Source organism: Stegodyphus dumicola, chromosome 2, assembly GCF_044657685.1.
Source record: "Stegodyphus dumicola isolate Sdum_Otavi_A_Nest chromosome 2, ASM4465768v1".
Lineage (NCBI taxonomy): Eukaryota > Metazoa > Arthropoda > Arachnida > Araneae > Eresidae > Stegodyphus > Stegodyphus dumicola.
In genome coordinates, this window is record NC_140769.1 from 269,283,512 (window position 1) to 269,307,915 (window position 24,404).

Genomic DNA, 24,404 nt, shown 5'->3' on the forward strand with positions numbered 1-24,404 from the left:
AGTCATGGTCACTGTTTATTTCGTCATTTCTAGAATTATGAACCATAGATTTGTGCCAGAAAGACAGTTGATGAATAAAAATAGCTTGAAAAAGCTTGATGAATGACATATGCGACCCGTGTTATTAAATGGAAGCGCATCATGGCAATGTGCTGTCGCTTGTAGTATTCGTTATTCGTGAAATCCTAGCTCGCAATTCAATTTTTAGGTTCAAACAACATCTCCATTTGCCCTTGTTCTACTAAAACTGTACAACGTTTTACCAAAATTCAAGCAAAAATCATATGTCTCAAATTTCAAGGTCCACAAATTCAAGGAAATGCATAATGATGATACATCATCTCAACACAATTTTTCTTTGGGCATACTTTTACCAAACTCAAAAGCGAGAGATCCGCATAAATCGTGAAAATAATTAATAATTAACAACAAATGAATAAATAAATATTTTAGCTTCAATGCGCATTTGCAGCAAATCTATTCGATATATCGTATATAAAGTGAATCTTGTAAACTTGTATATAGTTATTCTACATCACTACTAGCTCATAGCATTCAGACTTGTCACCGGGTCGTCGGCTTTCCAAAATGAATATCGCAGAAAAGTGAATCTAACTAATATTTTTTCTTCTCGGTAACACGCGAAAGTCATGTTTTCACTATTATACACGTTGTATTTTCTAGAACAATAAGATCATTTCTCCCTTTCATGTATTTCTTGAGGTATTACTTTTGATTTCTTTCAAACGCGTTTCGTTTGTTTTAAGTCTGCTAACTATTTGACGCAGGAGACCTAGTTTTCGGTAGATCTCTGCGCTTAATATTTCTTACGTTCTTTAACCCTTTCCGGCATGTTACCTTTTAAAGTTGGAGTTTTGATTTAAAAAAAAAAAAAAGATAGGCAGTCTAATTAGGCCTACAGAAATACTTAAGTAAAATTTTGTGAAGATGGCGCTTATCGTTTTAATTCTGTGGGTGTGCCCAAAGTGGCACCACTGATTGAATAGAGCTTCGAAAAGAGTGCTGAAACGAGCATTGTTGTCAGTGAACTGACCTATGAGATGCGGAGAAACAAATAATACACTCTCTCAGTTGTCCTAGATTATCGGTGAGCCCGGTCTGGGCACACCTATGGTTCGCCGTTTGATTTTAGGCAAGATTTCAAGGTAAAAACTTAAAACTAATATAGAATAAGGAGATTAGCATACAGTCAAAAAATAACATAGAAATTTCTTTTCAAATAATTCCTTTCATACCCTAAAATATCTGTAAGGTTTCTTTGAAAAATGAGGGTCCTAAAAAACTAAACATGGCTAAAATATATGGACTGGGTTGTGTTAAGCTGCCATCTACTATAAATGAAGAAGGTTCAGCGTAACCTATAAATCCTTTTTCATTCAATTTTTCTGTGCGTACAGAAGGAAATTTTTAGGTGTGTCCAGACCGGACACACTGTGCCGCAAAGGGTTAAGACCCAGCATTTACAGTTTTCAACTTAACCTTATGACCAGCCGGATAAATTTCCCAAAGTTACTATGAGAGATAATTATTTTCTTGATTTCAATGTCAGAATGTCTATGGTACTTTATACCCGCCTCGCTGAAAATAATGGAAATTCAATTAATCCGTCCCCTAAAAATATCAAGATAAAAATCAATTTTTCTAATAAATAACACTGGTAAATAATATAACCGTAGTTAACTTTTATGATAGCTTTTGACAAATGATAACTTTCAACACCTGCATCTCATTAATCCATACCAACAACAGCTTCCAGGAGTTCTGGATGGTGCTTGGAAGTAACGGTAACTCCTTTGCTTACATCAAGTTTGCTTACATCTTAAGTCCTTTGCTTACATCTTAAGTTATTCTTTCTTCTTCAGAATAGAATAGTGCAGATCTTAGATGTCAAAAGGGCGTAAGTCTTCACCAATTCCGCCACTCTTACACCACGCTTATGTTTATCTATGATTTCTTTCTTAATTTTAACAGCCATGGCTTTCTTCTTTTTCTTTGCAACACTATCTGAGGCAACAAGCTTCTTGAGAGGCATAGAGAAATAATCATTTTCACGTTAAATGTAATAAACAATTAACTCACAAGAGCTCAAACACGTAGATCAAAGAACACTGAGTGATCTGAAGAGGGAATTCCCCGAGTCGAGTCGGATCGGGAAGTGGTACCACGCATACCAACAGCCTGGCTCATTGCTCGTTACTCTAGTCAATGCTAGTATTTAGAAATAAATGTCTCGCTCGCACTTTCCTCGTATCCTCGAATTTTTCGTATATAGAGGTGCTTGTATCTCGAGGTTCCACTGCATTTCCTTAATTTCTTGGACATATTTACATATATACATACATCTTGGACATACGTATATATACGTTCTTACAGACATCACAAAAAAATAATCTATGCCGTATATATACGGCCTTGCCGGTCAGATGGTTTTAAAACGATAAACAAGCTGCTCTACATATTAAATAAGCTCTAATTGGTAACCATTCTTCCCCAGATGCATGCTATTAAAAGTAATAATGATGTTATTAAAAGGATTTTTATAAAATCCTCAGGTGCTACTAAAAAGAATGAAACTTACAAACTCCACATGTCGACAGGTTTTCCGTAGACTGATCTATTTCGGAAGAGTTCGGGGGCAGCATAATCCACGGATCCGCAATGAGTTCTTAATCGGTAGCAGGGATAATACACGTTACTGAGTCCAAAATCTGAAAAATATTAAGCTGAATATTAAGTTTTATTTGAGACCGCAAACAGTTTAATTTCCCCGGGCACTTTTTTAAATGATTTCTCTCTGTTAAATACTTCAAAAGTCTTTTACACGTGATACAGTGCTGAGTTGCTGGTTTGTGGCTATGTACGTATTTTGGGGAATAGTAAATACACTTGCGAGCTCAATATATTATGTGACTGTATGCGTTAGATTTTATATGTGTGGCACATATTGAAAGCCAGAGTTACACATAATAGCTGCGTAATTTTTTAAACAGATTTATATTAATTTATTTTTATTAGCCCCAAAGGGGCGCTAGTCAAAAATGTGATGTTAGTTTTGAAACGGCATTATGCGTCGAAACACTTAAAATCACTGTATTCCTTTTCAAATTGGTTGCCACCGAATATTACCGCTCTCTGTTAGACTTAAAAATAATTCAATAATGAAGAATCTGCATGAATGTACGTACGTTTCTCGCATTGTTAAAGAACAACTGTACCTAGAGTCATCCAGTTTTGAATGACGTAGTCCTCCACCCGAAAATGGGCGCCTGGAAGCCCGAATTTTTAATTTCGAATTTGTTATAATATCTATTTCATGCTTTGAAAAACTTTAACGAACTTTTGGTTAACAAACTGAACGATTTCAAAGCTAGGAGTGGCAACACTGTACGGAATAAAACATTTTTACCTCCAGCATACAAAACTATCTATCGGAATTTCTAAAAATATGCTGTTTTTAAATATTTCGTGATTTTACTGTTGAATTTATTGGTATGTAGTGCAAGTGAGAAGAATATGATATTTAATTAATAAATTTAACACGCGAAATGTTAATAATAATAATAAAAAAACAGTTTTGCTTGTCATTTTTTTACTAAGAAAACTGAATACTGATATGCTGAAGTTGGAAAAGACTGAAAAAATAGGAGAAAAAAAATCTAAAATCCTTCAGATATTACATTATGCCCAAAGGGACATTTTTTTAACCTTTTGGGTGTTACCTTTATTTATTAAATGTTCTTTGCACTTAAACCATAAAATTCAATTTAACAGCAATATCGCAAAACAATTTTTAAATGAGCGTATCTCTAGAATTTCTGGATGTACAGTTCCGCGCGCTAGAGATAAAATGGTTCCCCCCCCTTTGCCGGTAAAGTGTTGCCATTGCTCGTTTTCAAATCGTTGTATTTGCTACTCAAAAATTCATTAAAGTTTTATAAAATAGGAAATTGATCATAAAACAAATTCCAGATTTCAAATTTGGGCTTCCACATGCCTATATTCGTAGGAGGATTACGTCATTCAAAATTCGATGGCTCTAGGTACCGTTGTTTCATCACAATGCGAAAAATAGACATAGATTTATGCAGATCTTTCATTATTTAATTTCTTCAAATATAATGCAGGACTCTAACATTCGGTGGCAACAGTTTGAAAAGTGAAACGGACATTTATAGTGCACCAACGCAAAATCGCAAAACGTAAACAATAGTCCTTCAGGGACAAAGCCACTATAAAGGTATACTAATACTTATCACTACATTCGGAATTTTAAACATATGCCGCTTTGCTGGGTTTAAAATTTTTACAATTTTTTCCTTGAACTGTATATTATATAATCGCAAAGAAAATTATGCTAAAAAAGATAAAGATAAAAAGAAGTGAATGTAATAGCAGATTGGTGGACAGAGCTCAGCCAGAGCTTAAAGAACCTTAACAAACCCTTTTGGGCGACAGTTACACTCTGAAATCTTTCAGGTTTTTTTTAATAACTAAATCATATATACCGTATTTGCTGGTGTATAAGACGCACATTTTTTTTTCTTTCAAAATAGGTCTGAAAAACTGAATGCATCTTATACGTCGATACTCAGTTTTGATTACATTCACTTCTGGATATTTCCTGTATTCGGAATTAGGTGATTTTCTTGTTTCCTTGCGGAGTGTGGGAGTATTAGTTACAGAGGGAGAGTTCAGTGAACGCGCATGCTCTGTCATCGACGATCACAGCTGGGTTCGTTTAAACTTTCCAATTTTTGTGAAAGATTTTTAAGTGTATGAATTTTCTACTGTTCCGTTGTCTTAAATTTGTTGGTAAGTTATGGCTCAAAAATAACGTCGGCATTGCTATAACATAGCATACAAGCTACGTGTAATTGCGTATGCTAAACAACCTGGAAACAGGGCTGCAGAGAAGCATTTCGGGCCACCCCCAACTGAGAAAATGATTCTTCATTTTGCTCTGCAGATGAGTGTCTGGGTTTGGACGAAGAACTTTAAAGTTGTTCTTTCCCAGATATATTAGGTATTTGCAGAAAGTATTACTTTGTATTTGTACTATTTTATATTTAAAATACTGTAAATTCATTGCAATGATCAGTATAATAAAGTTTTATCCTTCAAAAATGTGTATAGAAAAGGAGGTGCGTCTTATACGGCGGCAAATACGGTATATTATTATTAACCTATGCATAAAGCATGAAAAACTGAAAATATGATTTAAGTAGATAGCAGCTTGACACTGCTGTACATTTTTTTAAGAATTTTTGAAGGTAGGATATTCATCTACATACGTTTCTAAGTTTGCTTCCTAAGTTTCCAGAATGGACGTTCAGTAGCGTGTAAGGTATTTCTCCCGCCTTCTTAGCATGCCTTCGAGGTGTAGTGGTCAGCACGCTCGGCGCGTATTCGAGAGGTTCGTGGTTCGAGTCCCGGTGAGGGCAGTGCTTACTTTTCACAACTCCTGCTTCAAAAATAACCTAATAGTTCTACAGTGGCGCCCGAACTAAAAAGGTGGTGGATGATGATTCTTCACCACCAGGAATTAGCGATGGGGTCTCATAATCCCCAGTCGCCCTTTAAAAGGGAGAGTATATGAGGTATTTCTCCCTCCTTCTCAGCATGCCTTCGCGGTGTAGTGGTCAGCACACTCGGCGCGTATTCGATAGGTCTGTGGTTTGACTCCCGGCGAAGGCACTGCTCATTTTTCATCTCTCCTGGTTTAAAAAAAACGTGATGTCTGTAAAAACGTAAATATTAAAACAAATCTAAACTAAATTTATTTTCTTATCACTATGCAGCTGTTTTGTAATCGCAGCCTAAAGTAATTTCCAGTTTTTCACGTATTTCACATGACAAGGTTTTTGGTGTAAGAGTAAATATTTCTGACGATGAGTTGCAAGATTCATTATTACTTGGTGAACAGCAGCATGTAAAAATATTTTCGTAAAACTAAATACTTTTGTGAAGATAATATAATCTCATTTCTGTGACGATAACAGTATTTTATTCATACTAAACAAGTATTTTGATGAAATACCGGAAAGGGATTAAAACCTGTTTTGCGTTTAAGGTTATTAATTATTAAAAGTGAAACCTATACAACACAGTTAATTTATTCTCAACACAGTGACCGCTTTGAAATATTACATATAACTTTGTAAGTTGGAATGATTGGCAAATGGGCATCAAAATGAGTTAACCTTGCAGTAGCGTTGACAAACAAGCACTGAATATGAATTACTAGCTCGCAGGAACAACTATTCGTTACTTTCAGACATTAAAATACGTATATTCATGACTTGTAGCACGATGTAAAGTTACGGTAAGACTCGCAGATATTGTTATGTAAATCATCACAAGTTTTGCGAGAATTAGTAAATTACACAATCTGAGTAAGGCTGTGATTAATAATGCTACGTTGTTTTCTTCCTTCACATTCGTACGGGGTTCGGGTGGATTTGCAGTGAATAACGATGACACTTGATGAAGTATCGAAACACACTTTATTAACCAATATTAATCAGGACAGCTCCAAAACACTTTTACAGTCGTCGAATATCTACAATAAACACGCTGGAACAATCAGCGATACAGCCTTCACACTATCAGGCAATAACGGCGGAGACAGCTTCACTGCAAAGCACCAGAGTACAGCTCCCGACTCTGCCCGTTCGTTCTCGGAACTCCACGTACTGTCGAGAATCTTCACGCTACAACTCGCGATGCACTCGACGACACACAGAGCACAGCTCCCGACTCTTCGGTACCAGTCGTTCCCGGAGCTCAACACGCTCTCTCGACGACGCACTAACCGCGATACATTAAGAGACACTTCGAGACACAGATTTGAATCTGGGTCAAAGTAGATTTTACCACTCGGCCCAAATTGAACAGAATCATGTTTACACGAAATTGTTTTACATAATGAAAAAATCTGATGTGTACACCACAAGACTTCCTTGTACGTAATATTAAATTATACGCGTTTTTTTCTAGATTTCATTTAATTTTATTTCCTCGAATTTCATTCGAGATATACTTCTCATTCAAGGAATTCAGTTTTCACTTCGCGGCAAAACAAAAATACATAAAAAACTCAAACTGTGTTTATTAATAATTGAAAAATATAAAGCATAAATATAGTTAAAACAGTTTTTACAATTACCACGAGAGTTTATACAATTCAAAAAACGAGCAATTCGGCCAGCGTACAAGAAGGCACAGTTTTCGAGGCAAAAAAACTGAAGGTTTACTTTTGATTCCACTCGGCAAAAAGACACTGAAGGTGTAAAACCTGACTTAATTTCTTGTGAACACTATGATGAGTCAATATATGGCATAATGTAATAACTTAAATGTTAATTCCAGAAAGAATTAAACATGTTTTAATTCACAGTAAGAGAAGACTTTATCTTTGTTGTTGTGAGGCTCAGTTTTTCTAGATTGGCAACAAATCGACTATTCTGTTAATTTTCAATTAGGCTTATCCGCACTTAAAAAGCGTATATATTGTTGATAATTCTACAATTATTGCATGTAGATGAAAAATAGCATAAAATCCTTAACCGAAAGTAAAAACAACATAATGCGATCACTTTTAAAGCAAAAAATGCACAATTTACCAACACATAAGAATAAAAAAAAAACTGAGCTCACCCAGCCGAGTAACAGAGTAGGTATATATATACTTTTGGATGCGCTCGATTGCAACCAAAAAGGGAGGTGCGCAACTACATATAATAGCAGTCCTATATACAAAATTTCAACTTTCGAGGCTACTCTTTTTTGAGTTATGCTAGATACATACGTACGTACAGACGCCACGGAAAAATCTCTTCTGAATCCATTTGGAATCAGTTTTTTAATTCGTTTGGAGAAAAAGAGTCCTTTATTTTGTGCTTACGTACGGATGTCAAGTAAAACTATCCTTAAATTGCAAATCAAGATCTTACCTTTCGCTCACAATCTTACTAAATCTCCTGACATATCAACCATGGATTTTTGCGCTTGTGGACTTTTAAAAAGCACATTATCCAAACGTCGAGCAAGAACCCTCCTCGGACTTAAAAGGAATAATATAAAATACTTCTTCCGATACCAAAACGTTTTATTGTCTTCGAATTTATGGTATAGAAAGATAGTGAAAAATAAGGGATAAGAAATAGAAGATTTAAAACTCAAAACTTTTAGGTTAAAATATTTCTATAAATACAATGAAAATCGTCTAAACATTGCGCGAACAGCCTTTGTATTCTCTTCCCTTCTCTAAAGTATTCTCTTCGAAATATGGAAAAAAAGTTCTCAGTTCTCCAAGGGAATTATTCTTGGTGCAAACTGGAAAAAAATGCACCAAGATAAATTTTTTAATTTATCCATAAATCTTTCACCGAAAATAACAAATTTTAATATCTAGGCATAATTTGAGTCGTAGAATCGAAATATGGAAAAAAATTGGTATGTTATTTCAGAAAAAGTCCGATTTTGTGTCAAAATACCTATGTTGTAACAATGCTATATATAAATCTAATATATATCCTAAGTCGCGCTTTCGAGACATGGAAAACGCATGTTAAATTTCTTCTTGTGGTATTCTTTTTTGTCTAGTAAACAATTGGTTACATTTTAATCTATTATCTAGTTATCAATGCAGTATGAGCCCAAGGTTCCTGTGTTCTGACATAATAATTCTAGAAACGAGTTACTCTCGTATTGCAGTGAGTCGTTTATATGCAAAGTAATACATTTTTTGGAATTTCTAAATTGTATGACAATGCATTATCTTGTTTACAGGAAAAGTTTCCTCATTTTCCTAACATTTACATTAAGAACGAAACCTCATGGTTATCCTATAATGCCGCTGTTTCGCAAGTGAAGTAACATCGATAAATATATAATTTGAAATACAGAGGATGTTCGCACATTTTTGAGACGATTTTGGTAAGCGGTAATAAAAACTCGTTTGCTGCAAAAGAAGTAATTGCAATGGTACTATGTTTTTAAAAGTCAAAATTATCGTCTGTGGCTTGAAAGTTTTGTTTTTATTCAAAATGGCGTATTTAACAAAGCAGTGGTTCGAAGGCTACATTTACGCTTTTTTCGAAGAGAAATATGCATACTCCGTTATCCAAAAACGATGCGAGAGTCATGGTTTTGTGGTATCTAAAGCGTCGATAGGTAATATCATCAACAAGAAAGGAAAAAAACGTCGAATTGGAGCCTCAAGTGGGACAAAAATTCCAAACAAGTATCCAAGGAAAAAACGGTCATCTTCGACTATTGCAAAGGTACGTTGTTTAATGTTAAAAGAAAATTCCCCTAGTCAAAGGACAGTTGCAAAATCATTAAAATGCTCGGTGTTCACTGTAAACAAAATGATAAAAGTTGATTTAAATCTTAAGAAAGCGAAAAAACGCAACGTGCATCGTCTTCTTCCAAAGCATATCGCTCAACGCAGGGCACGCTGCAGAATTCTATATGAGAAACACTTATCCAAAGAAAAATGGAAAAATATTGTCACAATAGATGAAGCATGAGTGTATTTAAATGACTGTAACAAAAAAAGAGCCATTTATTATCATAAAAGGGGAGAAAAAAATTTAAGTACATGGTTCAAAGAATCGAAAGAAAGTTTTTCTAAGGGATTCGTGATTGTTGCTGGTTTTCTTATAATGGCAAGTTAAAAATAAAGAGAGTGCAAAAAAAATATTAAGATTAACTCCAAATGCTATCAGGAACCTATTTTATCGCCAACTGTTCTGAATGAAATGCCATCGCTTAACCACAGTGCCATCGATCTGTGAGACTCCATCAGGACCAAGCTAGCAGTCACACATCAAAATCCACTGTAAATTTCCTAAACGAAATGGAACAAAAAAACTGTTATCAAGGCCATACCCTTCACTGATATCCCTACTTAATCTCCCGATGTGTCACCTATGGATTTTTGTGCTTTCGGACTTTTAAAAACTGCATTATCCAAACGTTGTCCCAAAACCCTAACAGGACTCTGGAAAGCTGTTGGGAGGAATGGGATAGGAATATCTCTTCTGCCACTTCAATAGGCATTATTATCCTGAAGTTGCGGTGGCGAAAGATAGTTCAGAATAAGGGATCTCAAATAGAACATTTAAAACACAAGAATTTTACGTAATTTAGTTTTGTGAATACAATATACATCGTCTATAAAATGTGTGAACAGCCTCTGAAGACAGATCTATGACATTTACTTACACTCTTCAACAGTATCTTCTTGCGAGGCAGACAGTATTTGATGGTACCACATCTATACTGTGATCAAATTCTTGCTTTCTAAAGCTGCTTATCACGTTTGGTACATCGCATTTTATTCCATGGAAATCGTCATAATTCATAAACAAAAATATATCAGTTTTAAATGTCGCACTCTGAAATTTCATTCCCGATATCGTGTAATAGTTTATTTTAATCAATTATACTTCCTTGTAAAAAGCTGTAGTTAGCTTGCAAGCGTTTTAACGGAAACGAAAAGCAACTTTCAGTTTTTGAAAAGTAATAATTTGCTAGAGAAAACAATGTCTTTTGAATTTTTGAAATTTTCTGACAGGTTTAATCGAAAATCGGAAATCCAGGAATATAACGAACATTCTCAAGAATCATGGCAATGGGTTTCTTATAAATCACGCAGTTTTTCACAAGCTTCCCAAGCAAATATTCTTCAAGTATTAGTATTACATAAAAATAAAACATCTTTAATTGTTTTATATATAATCAATCCGAATTTTATGCTCAAAAGAATAACTTAAATTCCCTGGTTAAGCTGTTACAGGTTTTCCGCTTCTGACAACCAAGTATTTAAAACTATGAGTTACATTATATGAAAGCATAATTTTACAATTTTTTAGCTCAAATAATAAAACAGAAGACTTCTATATTAAAATATTAAAAAATCTGAACTTTAATTAGAAGAATGGGAAGATTCTTACCTACAATTTTTACTACTCTTTCATGCTCTATAAGTATATTCTCATGTTTGAGATCCCTAAAATGTAATAAAGAGTTCATTAAAAACTGAAGAGTTAATCTCACCATTCATGAAGCAAATACAATTTTAGTGTAAGAAATACAATTATATTCTAAGGAATTAAGATATTCCTCCTATCCCAACTTGCATAGTCATTTGGAATTTTTCGAAGACAGAAAACGGAAGAAACTCCTAATGCCCACCGCAGGAATCGAACTCCAGGTCTTTTGATAATCAGCCAGACATGCTTTCCAATTACAGTTACAGGTAGAAGCTAGGCAAGCATCCCACAGGTAACAGAGGTATAGCTGAACCTAACTGTTGTTAAGCTTCCCTCCTAATTTTGAGGCAGGGGTTGGTCTGAGGAGAAAAGGGTCTCACCCCTTTTCTCTTACCCTAACCTCTTTAGATGGCTTTCTATTCACCGTGTATTTTGAGTGCCCCTTGCGGCACAGACACTATACGCTTAAAAGGACCCCCCTTGCGGCATAGACACTATACGCTTAAAAGTTTCCGGGACTCAAAAACCGGACCCATCGGCACGGCAGTCAATGTTACTAGCCATTATGCCGGCTGGGAGGCGCTTTCCAGTTACACCATAAAGGCACGCAGTAAGGAGGGAGAAAATACCTTGCATTCTCTCCAACTTAAACTGTGTCTCGGGATAAGGACAGTGACGAATTATCGCTGCCAACATTTTAGTTGAGGCACCACTTTTAGATTATAATTATAATTTTTTGGACTCTGGAAAACATCAGGAATCACCGACGCCCTCACTGGAACTCGAACCCTTCAACTGTTAGCAGAACGTGTTTTCCAATTACACCCCGAAGGCATGTTGTAAGGAACGCGGGGTAAAAGCCTTGAGAACAAGCAGGTGCCACGAGTGCTTTAAGCTAGTTCTCGTTCCCTCACATTCTCTGGTTTAATAAATACAGTAAAGTGGCTAAGCGCTAATTAGGTGATAGCCTGTATGGATGAGCATCTAATTCATTTAGGATTTTTCCAAACGCGAATTTTTGAGAGGCCTCAGTTTTTACTTATCTCTCTTGTGGTACTGTTTGAATATGTGAGGGCGTATGATAAGACATTTAAAGTTTTGTGCGTTACCTTTATTTACTAAATATCATGTTCTTCGCACTTTAACCATAAAATTCAGTTCAACAGCAATATCGCAAAATAATTTAAAATGAACATATCTTTAGAATTTCCCATACACAGTCACGCGCGCTGGACATAGAATTTTTTTTCCGTACAGTGTTGCTATTGCTCGCTTCGAAATCGTTGAGTTTCTTAATCCAAAACTCATAAATGCTTTACAAAATATGAAATAGATAATAAAACAAATTCCAGATGTCCATACTCGGGTGGAGACATACATAATTAAAAATTTGATGGCTCTAGGTACTGTTGTTTTATCACAATGCTAGAAACATACAAACGTTTATGCAGATTCTTCATTATTTAATTTCTTTAAATATAATAGAGGGCGATAATATTTGGTGGCAACAATTTGAAAAGTGAAACGCCACAGAATATCAAAACGAAATTAATACAGTAACACCTTTTGGGCTAATAAAATAAATGAATTAATTTGGAGTTCCTATTTATATTTTCCGAGCCTTGGAATTGATCATACTCGATCGCTTTTGAAATTGCAACTGACTTTGTTGGAAGACCACGGCTGTATTACTCAGTACATTTGCATTCTTTTATCAATCTTTCCTTATTGAAAGCTATAAAAGTTGAACGAAAGATTTTTTTTAAACAGAGTGAAAGAAATATCATCGAGAAGTTTACCATTTTCAATTTGCTGATTTCCTACCCTGGCAAAATACAAGTACTGACATTTGAGAGAAATATTTGTTGCAAGCCTCGTGCGAAAACCATCTAGTAAAAGAAATACACATCTTGCAATTTAAAGTCTTTATTTACACAATTTTATTTAACTTGGTTTCCTTATTTGCTTAGGTTAAATCTTGAAATTAATTTCTGAGCCCTTTCTACCTACTCGAATTCCTTAAAATTTGTTTTACACATATGTTTTTGTGATGAAAAATCTATTATTAAGCAGGTATTGATTCAAAACTATCTCTTTTCGTTTAGACTAGAATTTTTCCCATGCATCCTTGATTGACAGTCAAACTAATGATCGCAGAATTTCGATCTGTATACCATCCAATACACAGCAAAATAATCTTCCAAATGAAGTTTTTCCCGAATTTCTAATGTTTAATAAGCATTTTGGTGATTTCAGAAATCCTTATCCTACTGTACGTTTGTTAACAATGACGAATTTCGCAATGAAAAGATTTGATCTCTCATTATTAACATTCCTTGATTTAAAGAAGTTATGAGATTAGATTTCTAAAATTAAACATAAATTTGAAAACAAATTAACATCATCGAATAAATACAGGTAAAAAGGACTCTAAAGGAAAAGATGGTATCGCTTATTGATTTAAAGGAAATGAGAAATAATTTGTTTGCGTTCAAAAGGCATTGATTTTCTTTATTAAGTTTTCACTTTTATAGACTAAAAAGGCATAAAATAAAATTAAAAAGACAATTTTAAAACCATGCAGTTTTAGTTAAATGCATTAAAAAGGAATAAATAAATTTTAGCTAGCCACACACGAGTAAAAATAAAATCGTGGGACTCCGATATCCGATATACGCACATATTAGCAAAATTTAAAAGAACAGTAGAAACGATAATTAAAATTCTTCTTTGAAAATTTTTATTTAATATTTTCCAGCAGCAGTTAAATACTATTCCCACTTGATCACATGCCCTTCACACCATCCAGAGGAATTCACCGAAAAATGTGGGGATGGTCTTAACGTTTTAGTTCGTCAGTATAGATAACATTCTGCCACAGCTACGGACAGCAGCAATAGAGAACTGTCAAAGTGAGTGGATCAACCGCCACGTTGGCCAGAGGAAAAAAAAAAAGCCATGAACTTGAAAAATATACAATGTGGAAATTTTTTTCAAGACAGTGACGTATTATCATCATTATAGATATCTTTTCAAGTTCAGTTTGAACTTGTTTTGTTTCAGTTTTCAGTCTTTCAGTTTGAACTACCATTGTAAATCCTACATAACAGTATACTTAATATTTGTACAGCGTATTTGTAAAATACATTAGGGTGATATAGTATTGCATTAATATTATAATTGTATCGTATCGTTATAAGTATGTAAGTGTACGGGAGCGGCGGTGTTTAAGTGCTTATCTTATTAATTGTAACATATATTGCCCAGTATTATTTAGTTTGTATATGTGTAATGGTTTTATAAATTTTTATAATCTTTGGTAACATAAACTAATATCAAATTCTTAACAGGCATGGAGCGAATTATCGTAGCGTCTGAAGTTAACGACTGAGACATGAAAAGGTTAAAATGACCTTCTTAGTAAATTAAAACTTTAATATAAACGCGCTTCTCGTGCTAAGAAGACCGTCCAGAACTTGTTCCCGTGTAACTTAAAGTAAAAGTTATATTCAAAACTTAAACTAAGCCTCGTAGTGAAGGACTACACGATTGATTTTAAATTTCTATAAAAATTTATAAATAAGGGGGCTCAGAGTAACAATTAAATGTCGGCAGGAAAAACGCAAAGCAGAATTACAATGTTGTCAGAGCTGGCAAAACCTAGTAACGTGTACTCGAGAAGCAGAAACATGCTCTGTCTTACAGTTACAAACCTTCGACTTACGAAACCTCTAAAACACTCTTTTTCTAAATTTCTGGTGGGGAAATGAAAAAATTAGAAGTTATAGTAAAGATCTAAAACATAACAACTGGTTAATTAAACTAATAATAACCCTACATTTTATGACCATGTACGCGTTTTTAAATGAGTATATCAGTTTGTTGTAACAGTATTGTATTTCGAGAACCCCAGTAACCCAGTTTTTTCTGTTTTTAAACCCAAAAAAGAGCTCATGCACTGCAGCTTAACAACACTGCAGCGTTAAGCGTATGGCTGACTTCATTTCTTGCACTGTACGTTCGTTGTCTTCACTAAAACAATAGCTCCCATCAGACATGTCTCCAGACTTGTGAAATAGAATCACTGGCAAGGTTTAGACAGGCTGAAAAACACAATCCCCAAGTGGACCAGCTGCTCTGTCTGAGTAAAGTACTTTTGCGTTCTACGGGTTCGTGGGTTGTAATAACGGATGACAACACTTGATAAAGAATCAAAACACAATTTATTCGCCAGTAAGCACTATTACAAGGATAATTCCAAAGACAAATTTACTCTCGTCGAAAAACTATGACAAGCACGCTGAAACAATCAGTAACTCAGCCTTCAGGCTATAACATTAAAGTACAGCTCCCGTCTCGATCGATCAATCTCAAGCTAATCTCTGAAGTCAAGACACTACTTTCTCTCCGTACAGGCAGGGTATATATACCTTTAACCTACCTTCGAGAATATTCTCGAGAAAACCGCTAAAAATTAATTCTATAATTCTCTCGCTCCGTCTATGGCACATAGCCAAGTTTGTCGCCAAATAGGCGATTTCGCACCACATTTGGCAGCCCTGCCTTTCACTGCCACTTTCTGGCAACCCTAACCCTGCTTTTGCGGGGAATCTATCTCTTGTAGCTGGGCATTTTGCAATAGTTCTATTCAGTAAAACCGTGTAATGTGAAAGATTTTTGCATGTGCTGTTATTTTGGTTCAAAAACCGAACTGTCTTCTTCGGGTTCTCGAAATACAACAGTGTTGCAAACATACTGATGTACTCATTTGAAAATATATACATGGCAATAAACAATTACACATATACGAATAAAATAATACATACAATATATTATACAGTTTATTTGCTAAGGGCTTAAAAATATTGTTCATTTCTGCGATACCAAAACTATCGTGTACCAGTACAAATACATATAACAATACGATTGTCATATGTTGGGTTGGCAAAAGAGTAATTTCGGTTTGTATAAACAGACAGCGTTATGTTCGTTTTGTTATTCGTCTGTCAATCTTATGTAATTTTTTTTGTTTTGGAATGATTTGGCAGGTGAGACTTTTAGCATGCTATAGAAACGTTAGTTTAAGATTTAACATGCGGTGCATAAACATTTTCGACATGTTTTATATTATTATTTTCTTAAGCGCAAGGAAACCCCCGAGGTTTACAAATAGGTATGTGAAGTTGATGGGGTTGATTGTTTAAGAGAACAACGCACGTGCCAAAATTGGTTTAAAAAATTTCATTCTGGAGATTTTTCATTTGAAGATGACAGTTGTTCTGGCTGACTTTCTGAAATCGATGATGACAAAATTAAAGCCATTGCTGAATCGAATCGTCATATAACTGTGCGAGAGATTGCAAAAAGGTTAAGCATATTTCCTACAGTAACTGAAAAATCATATATCTTGGTTTTGTTAACCTGAATATTTGGGTGTATAATCTCTGACGGATTAATTTTTAAACTACTAAGCCCGACATTTATTATTTTAAAATTATTTCAGAAGTTAAACTGAAATCAGGGCTCACCAGCGGCCAAGCGATTAAACCCGCTGAACACCCTCGATCCGGGATTAGAGTTTCGGTGAACAGGCTGATTGCATCAGCATTTTCGTGGTTTTCCCGATGTGTAACGAGGATACGCGTCGGCTTCCCTTAGGAAGTTTTCCACGGGGAATCCCTCCCTTTCCGTGCAGTGCCTAATGGCGGAGCACATAATAAAATAAAAAAAATCTGAACCTGAAGTGAGACAAATTTCTTTTTTAATATTATCAGTTTTGTATTTTTTAATTGTTTAAATGCTTTTTTAACTTACTGAAACTTTATGAAATTTTAAAAAATCAAATTGTGTTTAAATGTTAGAACTGCATAAGGAGAGTTTGCTGTTACATTAGTAAACCCTGCGAGGTGTTAGATTACAAAGTATTTTTTTTCCCTCCTGATTTGGCCTTTCATCGAAGATTTCGATTCCAGAATTATCCAGTAATTTATTTCTTGTAATTATCTTCCTTTGCGTTTATAAACATCGTTTTCTAGGAATACATTTCAGAAATCTAAGATCGTCTGTCTCTGTGCTTAAAATTTAAAACTGGGAAAATTCTCCTTCTGTTGAAGAAAATACTTCTGATGTAAAAGAAAAATTCAGATTGCCATGTTAGGAAATTCCATACCCGGATACATGTACAAACATATATTCTATGGCTTAGTTTTAAATATCATACCATATCTCAGATTTTTATCGGAAGAATATATTTCCCAAGCTTGAAGAAAGAAATGGCGGACCACAGAATGAAGATGTCATAGATGTGATTGTTATTATGCAGTGCATTTGGAAAGATAGTGAAATTTTCTGGAACATGTACGTAATATGCAATTAGATTAAACTAAGGAAAAGTTTTTGAATTACAACAGAAGAATCACGATAATGTTTTCAAGGAGACTCTAAATACTCTTAGAAGATTCAATTAAAGATAACCGTGAAGATGAGCAATTATTTCAAGTGTAATTTTAAGAAAATTTCGAGGTAGCTCTTTAAAGTTTTTAAGCCTCTGCCAAAGGAAAACTAAAATCAAAAGAATCTGAGCTGCAATTTTATTTGATCTTGTTTATAGTTTATGTTACATGCAAAAAGATGAAAATTTAATTTTCAATTTCGCTTTCTCAGGTAACGAAAATGCTTTGAAAAGGCTTTTCAGAAATGTTAGAATATATTTTTTAAACTATCAAGCTCCCGAATCACTAACGAATCGAATAAGCGAGCGCGTGAAACTTGTTGCGGTATGAATTCCAAGATGACGAGATTGGTTTATTTGACTTCGCAAAGCACTCAAGGGCTATTTGCCTTAGGGGGATGCCTTCGTGAAGGACTTTTTAGATTTGGTTTTGGTTTTATTAGATTACGGCAAAGCACTCGAGGGCTATCTGCCTTAGGGCAGGATTGCCCGCCCATGCAGCCAGCCCATTCGTCGGATTCGAACCTCGGACCGAACTACCAGTGTTCAGCGACGTTACCGCTCGGCCGCTGGTGGGACTGAAGGACTTTCTAAGGCACGAGGATGAGAATGAGAGAATTAAAAAGTAGAGAATAAATCTAACTTTAATGTTGAATGTACACTGCTGGCCATTAAAATTGCTACACCATGAAGGAAAGCAAAACACAAAAAAGATATTTATTGCACGCAAACAGTATGGCATGAACGCAAAATGATCAAATTTGTAAGCATTTTGGATGTTTACAGGGGTACGAAATTAGTAGAAACAGCTGCCAACCCTGGCAGCTAAAACGGCCCTTACCGCATTAAACATGGAGTCAAACTGGACTTGGATAGCAGAAATGGGCAACGCATGCCATGCTACTTTAAGTCTATGCCACACTTCATTAACCGTATTAGCTGGAGAGAGATAGCGGTCCAGTCTTCTCAGCAATCCATGACCAGACGTTTTCAATGGGTGACAAATCTGGAGACCGCGCAGACTAGGGCAGCAATCGAATACCCTGTGTACCGAGGACGGTCAGAACACGACGTGCAACACGTAGTCTTGGATTAGCTTGCTGGAACATGGCGTTTGAGGGCCTCGAAGATAGGGGGACAACCACTGGACGTAAGATGGCAGAAATGTACACATCTCAGTTCAAATTACCGTCGATCTGAAACAGAGATGTCCGTGTCGTGTACCCAATGGCTCCAAGCAGGCGAAGATAGGCCTCGAAGATAGGGCACAAGCACTAGACGCAAGATGTTAGAAATGTACCCATCTCAGTTCAAATTACAGTCGATCTGAAACAGAGATGTCCGTGTCGTGTACCCAATGGCTCCAACCAGGCGACATGAGGTCTCCTCGGAGCCTCCAGATACGTATACGGTCATCAGGATACTACTAATACTACAACAGAATACGTAGCACTGAGATTTGCCTGAAAGGGCAACATTGTGCCACTCCTGTACCCAGCTTCGTCATATGGCGCACCAGAGACGTCGTCTCTCTGTGTGCTACATTGTCAAAGGAAGACATAAGCAATGGTCACCATGCTGATAGCCCACGTTGCTGCAAACGCCGACGCACATTACAAGTACTGGGCATGCTGCAAACATGCCCATTTCCTGGCTAATGGTCCGTGATGTGGTCGTGCGGTTTTGCAAGTGTGACTTCACAATATGTCTATCCTCTCGGGCGTTAGTCACGGGAGGGCGTTGAGATTCTGCATGCCGTTCAGTATAAGCCTCAGCAATTCATTGATACCATATTCGCATGACAGTGATTGGATGTCGACCAGTGCGACGGGCGATATCATGGAACGATAATAAACACTCTCGATAAGCAACCATCCTGCCTCTATCGGATTCCGAATCTTGCTGGTAAGCATTTCTTCCTCCTGCTTCGTAACGCTCTGAAATACTAATCATTTGCACATCCCAACTTCTTCTTCCTTTCATGTGATTCTGACGTACGTCAGATATCATTCCTTTCTGGTGTTGCAATTTTAATGGCCAGCAATGTACGTCTTGAGACTTGGCGATAAGATTAAACTAAATTAAATAAAAAAAAAAAAAAAAAAGATAAAACAAAGGTGGATCGATTATTTTATTGTTAGCCTAAAGAGTGTTAGCCCAGATGGGCTATTTGTGTCGAAACGGCAGTTTGCGACTATTCACTTGCCACCAAATATTATTGACTTGCATTATATTTAAAGAAACTAAATAATGAAGAATCTGCACGAATGCATGAATGTTTTTCACATTGTGAAGAAACAACGGTACCTAGAGCCATCCAATTTTGAATAACTAGTCCTCCCACCGAACATGAGCACTTCGAAGCCCGAAATTTTGAATTTGTTTTACTATCTATTTAAAATTTTCTAAAACTTTAGCGAATTTTTGATCAATAAACTCAGAGATTTCAAAGCGAGCAATGGCCACACTGTACGAAAAAAAAAAACATTTTTATCTCCAGTGCGCGAGACTGTGTATCGGAAATTCTAAAGATATGCTGTTTTGGTGTTTTTAAATATGTTGTGATATTACTGTTGAATCGAATTTTATGTGTTTTAAGAGCAAAGAACGTGATATTTAATCAATAAATATAACACACAAAGTGTTAGAAAAACGCCCTTTTGGGCGTAATATAAAATCCGAAAGCTTTAAGATTTTATTTTATTTTGTAATATAACTCGAACTTTGAGCAATAATGAGCAGCAATGTTAACAAAATAAATCAACTCATGAAATCAATTAAAAATTTCACTACGTAGAATGCTAAAACTGGTCAGCTAAGTGCGTCCACGCCACATACTTTTTTTTTCCCTTCACCTTTTCTAATATAAGAAACTCATTTGGGATGGTAAATAATCACAGTAACAAGACTGATTTATATCCTAGTAGCTATGTCTAATAATTGTTAGAAGTTTCTTCAATTAAAATCTTATTTTTTTTAACAGCTTAAGGGATGTTTTGATTTTATACCAAGCATATATTTGTGCCCGAATAAAAGAAAAGAAATTTAACAGTTTTTTGCATAAAAGCTTTCATTTGCCTTTAAAATGATTAAACATATTACCTAACTTAGAAGAAAAACATTGTTGAAACATTAAACAGCGTAGCAAAAGGAGCCATTTTCAAACAATGAACCATATTCTAATTTTAGACACAACACTATTATTACAACTATAGTTTTCAACCGGTGCGAAATATTTCTAGTACTGTCTGCTTCTCGAGATTTCTGGAAAGCAAGATATTGTGGAATTAAGGTTATAGATAACACAGTGGTCAATTGTATTTATTCAATTTAATTACAAACTACCAAGATCTACATTTACTCAACATTCAATGCACGTAGCCCTGTATATTTACTTTTCCGGCGCAGCTTTCTCTTAAAATTTGTCTCGCGCTGCAATGCACAAGAAAATACAACAATTTTAATTATAATTCTACTAAAATTACCTATTTAAATATAAAATTCCTAACAATATGTAAAAAACAAACTGAAAATATCACAATAACTGTTTTGTTTGATTATGGAGTTACAGTAAAGAACGAATAAAAAAAAAAAAAAAAAACTGATGTGTACACCACATGACTTCCTTGTACGGAATATTAAATTATATGCATTTCTTCTTGCATTTCATTTAAACTTATTAGATTGAATTAAACCTACTTCGCCGACAGCGCATAAACCACAATAGAATAAATGCATTCTTTAAAATTCACTTTGTTTACCATAGTGACACTCTGGCGCTAGGTTTACTTAACAGTATCATATTTTGTTCATATTATAACTCAGAATGCACAAAATTTATATCATTTAAAGAATTAAATTAAGATTGAATAAAGAATTGATTTAAATAATAATCGTTGCCACATGTTCTATTCAAATACTATAATAAAGCTAGAACTATGTATAAAAAAATTAAGCAAATAAAACAAAAAAGAAACAGTTTTTCACAGACGATTGAGTATTTCTCATTCAATTAAATTAGTTTTCACTTCGCGACAAGGCAAAAATACATAAAAACTCAAAATATCTGTATTAAAAATTAAAGTAAATCTTAAACGCTTATTTCCTCGAAAAAATTCCAGAAAGGATTAAGCATGATTTAAATAATAAATGAAGGCGTTATCTTTGTTGTTGCGAAGCTAAGTTTCTCCAGATTGGCACCAAATCCGCTACTCAGCTGTTTCAAATGTAAACAAGAGCAATGGCCGCCATCAAAATAGGCTTAGCGGCACTTAAACTATTTTAAAATTGTTGATAATTCTAAAAATATTGCATACAGATTTACTAAAGGCATAAACCCTTAACCGGAAGATAAAAACTACATAATTCAATAATTTTTAAAGCAAAAAATGTACAATTTACAAACATATAAGAGTAAAGAAACTGAGATCACTGAGCCGATTAACAGAGTGAATGTATTTATAAATATATTTATATACGTTTGGTGCGGCCGATTGAAACCAAAATATGAGATGCACATCTACACGTTATAGTACTCTTAAATACAAAATTTCAACGTTCTGAGGCTACTCGTTTTTGAGTTATGCGAGATACGTACGTACGTATGTACGTACATACGTTCGTACAGACGCCACGAAAAATTCTCTTCAGAATTCATTTTAAAGCAGGTTTTTAGTTTTTTTGGAGGAAAAGAGTCTTTTATTCTGTCCTTACTTACAGATATCACGCAAAAACATCGTTAAATTGCATTCGAAAGCGGTCAAAGTGGATATTTTCGTTGAAATATGCTGCCTGAAGCTTTTCGCGATTACAATACTTCCTTTTTACTTCATACAAGGAAGTAAAAAAATTATAACTAAATTTCAAAGTGAAATCGATAAGATTGGCAATGCCTATTCATAATCCATAAAGGAATTGCCATCTTGTTCGCATTCGCTCCCACTTATAAAATGCGAGCAAATATTTTCACGCATGAAATTTATATTAAGTAAAACAGAAGCAGCTTTGTTACGGAAAATTCAAAAGCTCGCATTGGTTTTTAAAACAAAGATTTAACTAAACTGACGTCACAAGTTTAGCATCCGGGAAGGCATTCACGTCGAAGAGAAAAATACAATGTCTCTTATTGTTCATGTCAAGTTCATTCAGTTATGTTTGTTTTTATGATAATTAGAATTATAATTTTAACCTATACTTTTAAAGTTTAACCCTTTGACTACGAATTAAAATTACCCCGTTTTCTATCCAAGTGAACAAAATATGTCATAAATAAGGTAAATTTAGCATTTGGAATTTCTTTGACAAACGATTTTCAAGCCAAAGGCTGGGACACAAATGTCCCAGCCGTAGACAATGGTGGTATGTCACACATGTAGTGATAAGCACACCTAATATTCTGGAAAACTGTTATATGAAATAGATTTGTATAGTACAGCGGTGTCTTGATTAAAAAAAAAAAAAAAAAAAAAAAACTGGGCAACAAAGCACAACTAGTTTGATTCTACGACTACTACTAATACAGCAGTAATTTTAAACTTTTAGTGGGACGTATATGTCCCCGTTAAAGTTAAACCCGTCAAAGAGTTAAGCGCATTGTAATTATTTCCTCAATAAAATTTACTTTATTATTCACCAAAAAAAAAAGACTGTTCTAAAATTAAAGTACCACTGACCCGAAACGTCTTTAATACACACGTTTGGGCTGAGTTTGACAAGCAGCCAAAAATGGCTGCAGGTGCCTGATCTAGAGTAACATGACTCAGATGGCACTGATACTGGCTTTCTCATATTTGCAATGGGAAAATGATAAAAGCAAAAATTTCCTTTTGACTAAATTTGAAGATTAGTTTGTTAAGTTTAAAAGTAATAGACAGAAACAATTCTAAAATTCAATTGCAAAATAGTCTCATATGAAGATTTTTTCCTAGATAGGAGAAAAAATACAGAATAATTGTACTCACGTACTCACGAACGTACTTTCATGGGCTTGCTTACCTATGCAGTATCTGTGAATGATGCATATGTTTTACAGCTGATGCCATCTGATAGAAAAACAATCTGGAAATTCTTTCCGGTATTTTATTACCGATCTGTCTCTTTAGATAATGGCAGAGATTGACGCCCCTGACGAGTTCGAGTGAGAAACAGTAATACTGATTAAACTGAAACAAAATGTATCATTTTGTAAAAGAAAAGACTTTCAATAACAGTGTTAAATTTTTAAAAACCTTTTATTGTCAATGTGAAAATAAATGAATGCTTTTTGTGTTTTAATAGCAAAATTTTCTCATCTAATATCTTACCCTGAATTCCACAGAACAAAAAAGATAAATCCTTTCATTCTCATTATTTAACTGATCGTGAAAAAACGTAAACTTTTGCTGTCAAAGCTTCATTTTGAATTCTACAGAACGAAAGAGATAAATAATTTCATTCTATAGACTTAAAGAAATTAAAAGTATTATTTTATTGGCATGTCTCAACATTTAATTGATCGCAGAAAAGCGTAAACTTTTGCTATCAAAGCATCATCTTCAATTCCACAGAACAAAAGAGATAAGTCCTTTCATTCTCTGGACTTAGAGAAATTAAAAATACACTGGTTATCATAAATTAAGGAAAAATCACAAAAATCACGATTACTGAAAACGTTACATGTAGAATTTTATGAAACTTACCCACAATATACAACACATAGTAAGGTATCAAATAACATAAAGAGAAATTACCACACAATTATTGGTAGTATAGAAATTAGCATATGTATAAAATGAACAAATCGAAGGTGTCAGTTTGCTATAGTAAAAGTACCTTCAATATGGAATATAATCGCGTCTAGAAGCAATACACCACATTCAGCGATGTGTGATGCTTTCCATTATGCGGTCTATCAGTTCCATAGGAAGCGAGAGCCATCGCCCTTGCAAAGCAGT

The 24,404-nt window shown here is 34.8% G+C and overlaps 1 protein-coding gene across 1 annotated transcript in view; it reads right to left on the bottom strand.

Annotated features, from left to right (window-relative positions):
• The window catches only part of LOC118197678 (uncharacterized), a 69,382-nt gene that overhangs the window by 26,764 nt on the left and 18,214 nt on the right, over window positions 1–24,404 (bottom strand). The window contains exons 3-5 of the mRNA XM_035369215.2: window positions 23,467–23,633; window positions 10,983–11,038; window positions 2,600–2,729 (exon numbers count right to left, since the gene is read on the bottom strand). Of these exons, the coding sequence (XP_035225106.1) occupies window positions 2,600–2,729; window positions 10,983–11,038; window positions 23,467–23,633 (353 nt within the window). The remainder of the gene's footprint in view (window positions 1–2,599; window positions 2,730–10,982; window positions 11,039–23,466; window positions 23,634–24,404) is intronic.